Source organism: Dendropsophus ebraccatus, chromosome 11 (genome assembly GCF_027789765.1).
Source record: "Dendropsophus ebraccatus isolate aDenEbr1 chromosome 11, aDenEbr1.pat, whole genome shotgun sequence".
Classification (NCBI taxonomy): Eukaryota; Metazoa; Chordata; class Amphibia; order Anura; family Hylidae; genus Dendropsophus; species Dendropsophus ebraccatus.
In genome coordinates, this window is record NC_091464.1 from 81,033,555 (window position 1) to 81,046,088 (window position 12,534).

The following is a 12,534-nucleotide window of genomic DNA, read 5'->3' on the forward strand; positions in this document are numbered from 1 at the left end:
AGAGCAGGACGCCGGACCCGTGCAGCAAGGACAGGTAAAGTATGCTTACAGCGGGGGAGCCGGGCGGGAGCAGAAGGGGTTAAGCGCGGTATAATTACATACTCGCTGCGGTCGTTTAGACCGCAGCAAGTATGTAGTGTATGGGAACTGCCAGGACCTGCCGGGCTCGCAGCGAGAATCTCGCTGCGAGCCCGCCCGTGTGAATATACCCTTCAGGTGTTTCACAGAAGTGTAAGCAAGTTGGAGGGAAAATTTTAAATTTTCATTTTTTTGGCAGATATTCCATTTTAGGGTCTATTCACACGTCAGTATATTTTTCCAATCCGCAAATTCAGTCCGTATTGCATCCGTATTGCATCCGTATTGCATCCGTATTGCATCCGTATTGCTTCAGTAAAATACAGACCCCATAGAGTTGTATTGGATGTGTCAGTTACTGTCCGTACTAGGGTCTGTCCTTTTTTTTTTGCGGAACGGATTGCAGCCCAGTACACAACACGGATGTGTGTATAGGTCCATTGAAATACATTGGTCCTATATTATTGCGGATCCGCAATTAAGGACATGAACAGGACGTATGAATAGAGCCTTAATCAATTTTTTCCTCTAACACAAAAAATACTAACTGAGATACAACTCACTATTTATTCTCCTTATTCCAATGTTTCTAGAAATCCCCTAAATGTGGCCGCAGTGCGTCACCTGACTCAACCACAGGCCGCAGACATGACAGAGACCTGGCGGATTTTGGGGCCTTTTTTTATTTCAGGTTTTTTATAGCCATTATACCATGTCACAGAGGCTTTGTGGTGCCAAAATATTTGTGTAAGACAAGTTGACTTTCCATTGGTACCATTCGGGGGGACATGTGACACCCTGATCAATATTTAGTTAATTTTTTATAAGGTGGTATGAATAAAAAACACAATTTAGCGGCTGTTTTTCACCATTTTTTTGTACGCCGTTTACTATACGTTACATATGACATGTTATTGTTATTCGACAGGGCGGTATGATTACAGTGATATCCATTTTATATAGCTTTTGTTATAGTTTATGGCATTTATACTATAAATACTGTTTGTGTCTTGCATATTGTAAGACCAGTAATATTTTAATTTTTTCGCCAATGGAGTTATTTGACAGATTTTTTTTTGCGGCATAAGTTGACGTTTTTATTGGTACACCTTTTGGGTACATGTGACGTTTGGATAGGTTTTATCTATATTTTTTAGGGGGCGGGATTAACAAACAATTGTCATTTTGGTTAGTTTTTTGTTTTTTTTTTAATGGCGTTCATTGGGAGATATAATTAATGTAACAGGTTAATACGGACGCGGCGATACCAAATATGTGTATCTTATTTATAGGGGTTTGTTTATAAAGGTAGGGTTGGTGAATGTGTATATTTATTTATTTTAACTATTTATGTATTTATTTAATTACAGGGGAGGGAGAGGGAGCTGGGGGGAACGGGGGGAACGGGGGAGCAGGAGCGAGGGGGGGAGCACATGTGAGTGAATGGGAAGCCGGATTGGGGGAGGTTGGGGCACAAGCGCACGGGAAGAGGCGGGCTGGATCGCATGGGGAGGGGGGCCGGATCGCATGGATGGGGAGGGGGGGGGAGGGGGATCGCATGGAGAGGGGAGGGGGCCGATTCAAAGCTGAGGGACGTCATGATGCGTTCTGCCACTGCTTTTCATGACGTCCCTGGACGTCATATTGGGGGAAGGGGTTAAGCTATTGAACAACGAAAATAACTTTATTAGAACAAAATTGTGTTTTATTAATTAAATATTAACTATTACAGGAATCGACATTATTGCTGCGGATCGCTAACCCCGGTAATACCGATTCCTGTAATACTGCTTTCTTGCTTTCCCAGATGCATCCCAGAAGTGTATGCATCACTTTCTAAAGATGTCTTGGACTTGGTGACCTCCAATTCGTCAAATCTTGATTTCCAGGTCCCAAGGATTTTTCTCCCATAGACTATAATGGGATTCGATTTTCGATCGACTAGTAAAATATCGGGAACTATTCAAATCGAAACCAATCGAATTGAATATTTCACTATTCGCTCATCTCTAGTCTTGATGGCTGGGTCCCCCGGGTTTGGCGCCTTCGTCACTCACTAGGGGCAGGACTCCTCCCACACTAGTACCTTGAGGAATATGGCTGTGGGAAGAATGATGGGAAGTGGAGTTGTGACGTTGGGTTACTGGGTTAAATGAGAAGTCTGCAAAAAATTTTATTAAAGTATTGTATTGCCCCCCAAAAGTTATACAAATCACCAATATACACTTATTACGGGAAATGCACATAAAGTGTTTTTTTTCTCTGCACTTACTACTGCATCAAGGCTTTACTTCCTGGATAAAATCGTGATGTCACGACCCGACTCCCAGAGCTGTGGCTTCTGGAGAGGATGATGGCAGAGGGATGCTCAGTGTCCCTCCAGTGCCCTGTGTACCTCAGTGTCCCCCTGCCATCATCCTCTCCAGCAGCCACAGCCCGCATAGCTCTGGGACTCGGGTCGTGACATCACCATGTTATCCAGGAAGTGACATCACCATGTTATCCAGGAGGTGACATCACCATGTTATCCAGGAGGTGACATCACCATGTTATCCAGGAGGTGACATCACCATGTTATCCAGGAGGTGACATCACCATGTTATCCAGGAGGTGACATCACCATGTTATCCAGGAGGTGACATCACCATGTTATCCAGGAGGTGACATCACCATGTTATCCAGGAGGTGACATCACTATGTTATCCAGAAGGTGACATCACCATGTTATCCAGGAAGTGACATCACCACGTTATCCAGGAAGTGACATCACCACGTTATCCAGGAAGTGACATCACCATGTTATCCAGGAAGTGACATCACCATGTTATCCAGGAAGTAAGGCCTTGATGCAGTAGTAAGTGCAGGGAAAAAGCACTTTATATGCATTTCCCGAAATAAGTGTATATTGGTGATTTGTATACCTTTTGGGGGGCAATACAATACTTTAATAAAAAATTTCACTAGACTTCTCCTTTAATGCTTTTCTACAGTTGTAACACTAAAGAAGACACCAAGGGGGGGATTTATGAAGGGTACGCCACAGGCGTACTCCAGGGAGAAGGAGCAGTTTCGCCCCTTCTCCCTGACGTACACCTCCCATGCGCCCGCTCGCCCGACGGTTGGGCAAGCGGAGCTTGCGGGGGTGTGATGAGGCGGGGAGAATGTGTGGCTGGAAGCTGGTGTGGATTTGGTACGCCGGGCGCATGGCCTGCCGGATTCATTAAGAGGCGGATGCGAGTGAGTCCTGTTGTTGGTGATTCCCCCCCCCCCAAGACGTCTTCTCTCCTTACGGATGGATAGTTTATTCTGGTTAATTTATTACAGTGATATTGGACTTTGGATGCAATACAGAGAACATTGCCAAAAAATTTTGCGTTGTGCGCCACTTAGTAAATCCTACCAGTATAAGGGCCCTATTACACGGAGTGATAATTGGCCAATTCAGCCGATGATCGCTTTGTGTAATCTAGACAATTATCATCAGCTGTGTCTTTGGCTCCCGGCTTTGGCTTCAAATCTTTGGCAGATAATCTGTCAGATAATCTTTCTGTGTAAATGGACCCTAATTGTGATGCACGGCCGATGGCTGATAAATTTGTAAAAAAAAAAAAGGACTGTATACATTTCCTCTCTGCACTCTCAGTGTTGTTCTGCCCTCTGCTCGCTTCCCGGAGCCATCGTTGTAGCTTCAAACTGGTCTCTGAACTGAGCTCAGCCAATCACTGGCTTCGGCTGGCTGGCTTCCTGTCAAGTGATTGGCTGAGCGGCCTGTCAGTTCAGAGACTAGTCTGAAGCTACAGCGATGGCTCCGGGAAGTGAGGGCAGAATAACATACTGGGAGTGCGAAGAGGTACTGTATGCAGTTTAGGGCAGGAATTGGGGAACTTCGGCCCTCCAGTTCTCATGATGCCTGGACAGCCAAATGGGTATTGTAGTATTGCAACAGCTGGAGGGCTGAAGGTTCCCCCTATCCCTGGTTTAGGGCAAGGGCTGCATGGAGATAGAGACCTTGCTAAACCACTATCAAGCCGTGTAATAAGCTCAGTAAACAAGCTTCAATGTAGGAGATCAGCTCTTGTTTACAATATTGATCAGGCCACCATACGGCCCTTAAAGGGGTTGTCCAGCGAAAATCTTTTTCTTTCAACTAAATTGATATGAGAAAGTTATATAGATTTGTAATTTACTTCTATTAAAAAATCTCAAGTCTTCCTATACTTATTAGCTGCTGTATGTCATGCAGGAAATGTTTTATTTTCAGTCTGACACAGTGCTGCCACCTCTGACTGAGACAGAGGTGGCAGCACTCTGTCTCGGTTTTCTATAAATCCCCATAGAAAACTCTCCTGCTCTGGACAGTTCCTGTCTCGGCCAGAGATGTCAGCAGAGAGCACTGTGTCAGACTAAAAATAAAACAACACTTCCTGCAGGACATACAGCAGCTAATAAGTATGGGACTTGAGATTTTTCTTATAGAAGTAAATTACAAATCTATATAACTTTCTGACACCAGTTGATTTGAAAAAAAAAAGATTTTCGCTGGACAACCCCTTTAATAAATATCCCCCATTGTTCTTTTTTATGATCTGTACAAGGAATATGATATTTATTGGTGGAACGGCCTCCGACAACCCAACTTCTATTTGTTTTCCAGATGAACTTTTTAAAGTTACCATCCAAACAGTCACAGAATGGCGTTCACTTCTAACAACGGACATGTCGTCGCCCACCACGGACAAATCATTACATTTCATTTATTGCAAAGAAAAAGTAACCCCGCAGAAAAGAACGTCCTTGCCTTCTCGAGGAAGGCGTTCAATGCCGAGAGCGGACAGTTTATTGAGATCTCCAGCGGCGAGTACAACGTCCCGTCTAGTAAGTCTATGCTGGAAGTGGCCTGTGTTCGCTGTGTGGCCGATTCCAGAAGCGGCCTTAGGCTTCCTTGCATCCTGCTGAGGACTTGTAAGAGAAAGTCTAGCGGTTCATCCAGGCTGATAGCGCTGCTGCTCCACCCGTCTAATGAACTGGAACCCTGTATGAAGTTCAAAGTGGACTCGGAGACCATAGAAGATCTGTACGTGACGGATGGACCCACTGTTCTATGGAGACAGCATGAAACGCTCCTTTACGTTTCATCTTTAGCCTCAGAAGTCGTAACGGCTCCAATCAATATTTCCGCTGTTCTTTGGGCCGGTTCTTCTGAAGACGGGACGTGTGTTCTGGGTATAACAGCCGCCAGATTGGATGGCAGCCATTTAACCAGTTCTTCTCTTCCTAAGAGAACTCTTCAAGGGAAGGAGTTTATTTTGTACTGTATGGGCAGTCAGAGAGCCGTGCCAGGATCTTGTCTTGTTCCCCATGCATACACAAGCGTCCTGCAACGCCTTGAAGTCTGTACAATGCAAAATGTTAATGGCAGATATGAGACTTCGGTTATAGCAGCGAGCAGTAAGCAACTGATCTGGTTCCATAATGGAGTCCCTAAGCAGGTGTGCCAGCTTCCTTCTAAGGACCTTTCAAAACTGCAGGTGGCATATACAAGCCAAGCAGATGTACTATGTGTCCTTTCCTTCTCTTCCGGAGATACCTTGGGAATATGGAAAGACGGATGGAAGGTAATTCTTGTGAGGTGTATGTATATAAATAAGTATATATAAGTGTATATGTGTTATCTATATAAGTGCATGAACCTGAAAAAACAGCAGCAGTTTGTAGATACCAGGAAGTGCAGGAGGACATTGACAGAAACTTTTCTATACAGCAGTGTGAATGGCTAAATGTAAGTGCAGGCACATGATAGCAGCAGTGTGTATAGCTGAGTGTAATTGTAGTTATATTATAGCAGCAGTGTGTATAGCTGAGTGTAAGTGCAGGCACATTATAGCAGCAGTGTGAATAGCTGAGTGTAAGTGCAGGCACATTATAGCAGGAATGGAGAGGATGGAAAACACAAGGGCTGACAGAGACTGCAGGGAGCATGAAGGAATGAGCAGGGCAGATGTGGGCACATAGAGGGGTTACAGCTATGAAGAGATTACCTCCACAGTCCTGTCCCCTGATGTAAGCCCCAGCCTAAAGTGGATCTGCTATGATTTGGAAGGTGAGGGAGACTTCCTGGGTCAGAGTACAGGGCTGTAGACCACCCCGTGCAGACCATGCCCGCCCCCACTCCCCCTCCCACCCAGTACAGGGAGCTCTTACACCAAAGCAATGCTCTTAAACCAAGTCACAATTTTGAAAAACTGTGAGCTCTTCTTGCAAAACGCTCTCAGTCCAAGTTACTCTTCAACCAAGGTACCACTGTGTATATATATATATATATATATATATATATATATATATATATATATATTTCGCCGTCAGAGTTCTGAATATGGCAGAAAATTGTTATTGGGGTGCCCATTATGTGCCAGGTCTAACATATAGTAGGGAAAAAAAAAGTGCCAGGAAAAACAGTCAAAAAACAGTCAGTAAAACATTAAAAACTGTGTCTTGTGTACAATGGCTATCATAAACAGAACATATTAGAAGAATGTGTAAATATAGATCAACCAGAACATTAAAACCTAATGTGCCAGACCACGGTACTGTGACAACAGCTTTAAACCATTGAGCCATGGACTCTGCAAGAAGCGTCCTGTGGGGGCAGGGGGCGCTTTGTCTGTACGATGTTAAGGTAGGGGATATGTGTCACATCCACTTTAGGCCAAGAGCCAGGGTTTACCCAGCAGAACAATGTCCAGGGCATCACACTGTCTCTGCCAGTGTTCCTTCCTCCAGCAGTGCCTGATGTCAAATCTTTGGCAGGTAAGAGACAGAAGTGCACCTGACCATCCACATGCCTGTGCCTCTCTCCCCGCCCTATGCTTAGGTGCAGTGGCGGATTATAATATGGGCGGTATGGGCGGCCGCCCGGGGCCCGAGGCTCCGGGGGGGCCCATGCCGCCCACATTATTACTATGCATGAGGTTACACAGCAGCACATCACTTTCGGGGCCCAGTGGGCCCCTGAGTGATGTGCTGCTGTGGCGCGCTGTCCCTGGAGTCCGCACCCCCTCCCACCCGGAACTCCCCCCCCCATCGCGGCACAGCCTCACTTAGGACAGGAGAGCCGCTCCAGGTGAGCGGGACGCAGCGCAGCCATCAGAGGAAGATGGTGATGCTGCAGGAAGTGAGCACCACCGCAGCCAGCAGTCTGGGGCGCTGTTTCCTCCCCCATCTGCTCTCCTCTGCTGTCGGTGCATGGGTGGAGGAGGGGGAGGGGCTGTATACTGTGTGTGGTGTTACACTGGGTCAGGCTGTGTACTGTGTGTGGTGTTACACTGGGTCAGGCTGTATACTGCGTGTGGTGTTACACTGGGTCAGGCTGTATACTGTGTGTGGTGTTACACTGGGTCAGGCTGTATACTGTGTGTGTGGTGTTACACTGGGTCAGGCTGTATACTGTGTGTGGTGTCTGTTACACTGGGTCAGGCTGTATACTGTGTGTGGTGTTACATTGGGTCAGGCTGTATACTGTGTGTGGTGTTACACTGGGTCAGCCTGTATACTGTGTGTGGTGTTACACTGGGTCAGGCTGTATACTGTGTGTGGTGTTACACTGGATCAGGCTGTATACTGTGTGTGGTGTTACACTGGGTCAGGCTGTATACTGTGTGTGGTGTTACACTGGGTCAGGCTGTATACTGTGTGTGTGGTGTTACACTGGGTCAGGCTGTATACTGTGTGTGGTGTTACACTGGGTCAGGCTGTGTACTGTGTGTGGTGTTACACTGGGTCAGGCTGTGTACTGTGTGTGGTGTTACACTGGGTCAGGCTGTATACTGCGTGTGGTGTTACACTGGGTCAGGCTGTATACTGTGTGTGTGGTGTTACACTGGGTCAGGCTGTATACTGTGTGTGGTGTCTGTTACACTGGGTCAGGCTGTGTACTGTGTGTGGTGTTACACTGGGTCAGGCTGTATACTGTGTGTGGTGTCTGTTACATTGGGTCAGGCTGTATACTGTGTGTGGTGTTACACTGGGTCAGGCTGTATACTGCGTTGGTGTTACACTGGGTCAGGTTGTATACTGTGTGTGGTGTTACACTGGGTCAGGCTGTATACTGTGTGTGTGGTGTTACACTGGGTCAGGCTGTATACTGTGTGTGGTGTTACACTGGGTCAGGCTGTATACTGTGTGTGGTGTTACACTGGGTCAGGCTGTGTACTGTGTGTGGTGTTACACTGGGTCAGGCTGTATACTGCGTGTGGTGTTACACTGGGTCAGGCTGTATACTGTGTGTGTGGTGTTACACTGGGTCAGGCTGTATACTGTGTGTGGTGTCTGTTACACTGGGTCAGGCTGTGTACTGTGTGTGGTGTTACACTGGGTCAGGCTGTATACTGTGTGTGGTGTTACACTGGGTGAGGCTGTATACTGTGTGTGGTGTTACACTGGGTCAGGCTGTATACTGTGTGTGGTGTTACACTGGGTCAGGCTGTATACTGTGTGTGTGGTGTTACACTGGGTCAGATTGTATACTGTGTGTGGTGTTACATTGGGTCAGGCTGTATACTGTGTGTGGTGTTACACTGGGTCAGGCTGTATACTGTGTGTGGTGTTACACTGGGTCAGGCTGTATACTGTGTGTGGTGTTACACTGGGTCAGGCTGTATACTGTGTGTGTGGTGTTACACTGGGTCAGGCTGTATACTGTGTGTGGTGTTACATTGGGTCAGGCTGTATACTGTGTGTGGTGTTACACTGGGTCAGGCTGTATACTGTGTGTGGTGTTACACTGGGTCAGGCTGTATACTGTGTGTGGTGTTACACTGGGTCAGGCTGTATACTGTGTGTGGTGTTACACTGGGTCAGGTTGTATACTGTGTGTGGTGTTACACTGGGTCAGGCTGTATACTGTGTGTGTGGTGTTACACTGGGTCAGGCTGTATACTGTGTGTGGTGTCTGTTACACTGGGTCAGGCTGTGTACTGTGTGTGGTGTTACACTGGGTCAGGCTGTGTACTGTGTGTGGTGTTACACTGGGTCAGGCTGTATACTGTGTGTGGTGTTACACTGGGTGAGGCTGTATACTGTGTGTGGTGTTACACTGGGTCAGGCTGTATACTGTGTGTGGTGTTACACTGGGTCAGGCTGTATACTGTGTGTGTGGTGTTACACTGGGTCAGATTGTATACTGTGTGTGGTGTCTGTTACACTGGGTCAGGCTGTATACTGTGTGTGTGGTGTTACACTGGGTCAGGCTGCATACTGTGTGTGGTGTTACACTGGGTGAGGCTGTATACTGTGTGTGGTGTTACACTGGGTCAGGCTGTATACTGTGTGTGGTGTTACACTGGGTCAGGCTGTATACTGTGTGTGTGGTGTTACACTGGGTCAGGCTGTATACTGTGTGTGGTGTCTGTTACACTGGGTCAGGCTGTATACTGTGTGTGTGGTGTTACACTGGGTCAGATTGTATACTGTGTGTGGTGTTACACTGGGTCAGGCTGTATACTGTGTGTGGTGTTACACTGGGTCAGGCTGTGTACTGTGTGTGGTGTTACACTGGGTCAGGCTGTATACTGTGTGTGGTGTTACACTGGGTCAGGCTGTATACTGTGTGTGGTGTTACACTGGGTCAGGCTGTATACTGTGTGTGTGGTGTTACACTGGGTCAGGCTGTATACTGTGTGTGGTGTCTGTTACACTGGGTCAGGCTGTGTACTGTGTGTGGTGTTACACTGGGTCAGGCTGTGTACTGTGTGTGGTGTTACACTGGGTCAGGCTGTATACTGTGTGTGGTGTTACACTGGCTGAGGCTGTATACTGTGTGTGGTGTTACACTGGGTCAGGCTGTATACTGTGTGTGGTGTTACACTGGGTCAGGCTGTATACTGCGTGTGGTGTTACACTGGGTCAGGCTGTATACTGTGTGTGGTGTTACACTGGGTCAGGCTGTATACTGTGTGTGTGGTGTTACACTGGGTCAGGCTGTATACTGTGTGTGGTGTCTGTTACACTGGGTCAGGCTGTATACTGTGTGTGTGGTGTTACACTGGGTCAGATTGTATACTGTGTGTGGTGTCTGTTACACTGGGTCAGGCTGTATACTGTGTGTGTGGTGTTACACTGGGTCAGGCTGCATACTGTGTGTGGTGTTACACTGGGTCAGGCTGTATACTGTGTGTGTGGTGTTACACTGGGTCAGGCTGTATACTGTGTGTGGTGTTACACTGGGTCAGGCTGTATACTGCGTGTGGTGTTACACTGGGTCAGGCTGTATACTGTGTGTGGTGTTACACTGGGTCAGGCTGTATACTGCGTGTGGTGTTACACTGGGTCAGGCTGTGTACTGTGTGTGGTGTTACACTGGGTCAGGCTGTATACTGTGTGTGTGGTGTTACACTGGGTCAGGCTGTATACTGTGTGTGGTGTTACACTGGGTCAGGCTGTATACTGTGTGTGGTGTTACACTTGGTCAGGCTGTATACTGTGTGTGGTGTTACACTGGATCAGGCTGTATACTGTGTGTGGTGTCTGTTACACTGGGTCAGGCTGTATAATGTGTGTGGTGTTACACTGGGTCAGGCTGTATACTGCATTGGTGTTACACTGGGTCAGGCTGTATACGGTGTGTGTCTGTTACACTGGGTCAGGCTGTATATTGTGTGTGTGTGTGTGTGTGTACACACGCGCCTGTCTCTGTGTATGAGAACTGTGGATGTAAACATGCAGTGTGGAAGTGTATGTGTATAAAGTGTGTTTCTGTATGTAATGTGCTCAGTAAATGTACTATGTGTGTTTAACCCCTTAGCGATCCATGACGTATCTGATACGTCATGGTGCCGCGGGGGGTGTTCAGAGCGGGGTCCCGCCGGGACCCCGCTCTGAACGGCGCTGATCCCGGCTGACACGTGCAGCCGGGCAGTGCCTCTGTTAGCCGGCGCGGGTCCCGTTGCCGCGCCGGCTAATTAAGCACTTCAGTGCAGCTGTCAAACCTGACAGCTGCATTGAAGTGCTTTATGCACACTATCCCTGGTGTCTAGTGGGTCGGATCTCCGGGGGGGAGATCCGTTCTTCTGCCCGTGCCGGGCCTCAGCGTCGTAATGACGCTGATCCCGGCTCGGCAATAGATTGCTATGGCCTGCAGCAGGCCATAGCAATCTATGACCAATCTAATCGATCTTTGCTGTGTATATACACAGCATTGATCTCTATGAGAGATCAGTGCTATGTATATACAAGCCCCCCAGGGGGGCTTCTAGTCCATGTAAAAAAAAAGTAAAAAAGTGTTTTTATTAATAAAAAATCCCCTCCCCTAATAAAAGTCCAAATCACCCCCCTTTTCCCATTTTATAAATATAAATTAATAAATAAACAAATAAATAAACATATTTAGTATCGCCGCACACGTAATCGCCCGAACTATTAATTAATCACATTCCTGATCTCGCACGGTAAACGGCGTCAGCGCAAAAAAATTCCAAAGTGCAAAATTGCGCATTTTTGGTCGCATCAAATCCAGAAAAAATGTAATAAAAAGTGATCAAAAAGTCGTATATGCGCAATCAAGGTACCGATAGAAAGAACACATCATGGCGCAAAAAATGACACCTGACACAGCCCCATAGACCCAAGGATAAAAGCGCTATAAGCCTGGGAATGGAGCGGTTTTAAGGAACGTGTATTTGTTAACAATGTTTTGATTTTTTACAGGCCATCCGATGCAATATAAGTTATACATGTTATATATCGTTGTAATCGTAACGACTTGAGGAACATGCATAACAAGTCAGTTTTACCATAGGGCGAATGGCGTAAATGCAAAACTCCCCGAAATCAAAACAAATTCGTTTTTGTTTTCAATTTGACAGCGCAAATGATTTTTTTCCGGTTTCGCAGCATATTTTATGGAAAAATAATGCCGGTCATTGCAAAGTACAATTGGTTTCGCAAAAAATAAGCGCTCATATAAGTCTCTCGGTGAAAAAATGCAAGCGCTATGGACTTTTAAACATAAAATGGAAAAAGCAAAAGCGCAAAAACGAAAATTGGCTTTGACCTTAAGGGGTTAAAGGATGTATGTACACATGTACAGTATGTGTATATGATGTATGCATGTAGTGTGTGTGTGTGTGTATATGATGTATGTATATGGTGTATGCATGTACAGTATGTGTATGTGATATGTATATGTGTATGCATGTACAGTATATGTGTATATGATGTATGTATATGTGTATGCATGTACAGTATGGGTGTATATGATGTATGTATATGTGCATGCATGTACAGTGTGGGTGTATATGATGTATGTATATGCATGTACAGTATGGGTGTATATGATGTATGTGTATGCATTACAGTATGTGTGTAAATGATGTAACTGTATGCATGCACAGTATGTATATGGTGTATGTATGCATGCACAGTATATGTGTATACAATGTATGTATATGGTGTATGTATGTA

The 12,534-nt window shown here is 46.3% G+C and overlaps 1 protein-coding gene across 3 annotated transcripts in view; it reads left to right on the forward strand.

Annotated features, from left to right (window-relative positions):
- FANCB (FA complementation group B) overlaps positions 1-12,534 on the forward strand; it is a 55,366-nt gene that overhangs the window by 15,474 nt on the left and 27,358 nt on the right. For all 3 annotated transcript variants that reach the window (XM_069946133.1, XM_069946132.1, XM_069946131.1), the window contains exon 2: positions 4,733-5,693. In XM_069946133.1, the coding sequence (XP_069802234.1) occupies positions 4,770-5,693 (924 nt within the window). In that variant the 5' untranslated portion in view covers positions 4,733-4,769. The remainder of the gene's footprint in view (positions 1-4,732; positions 5,694-12,534) is intronic.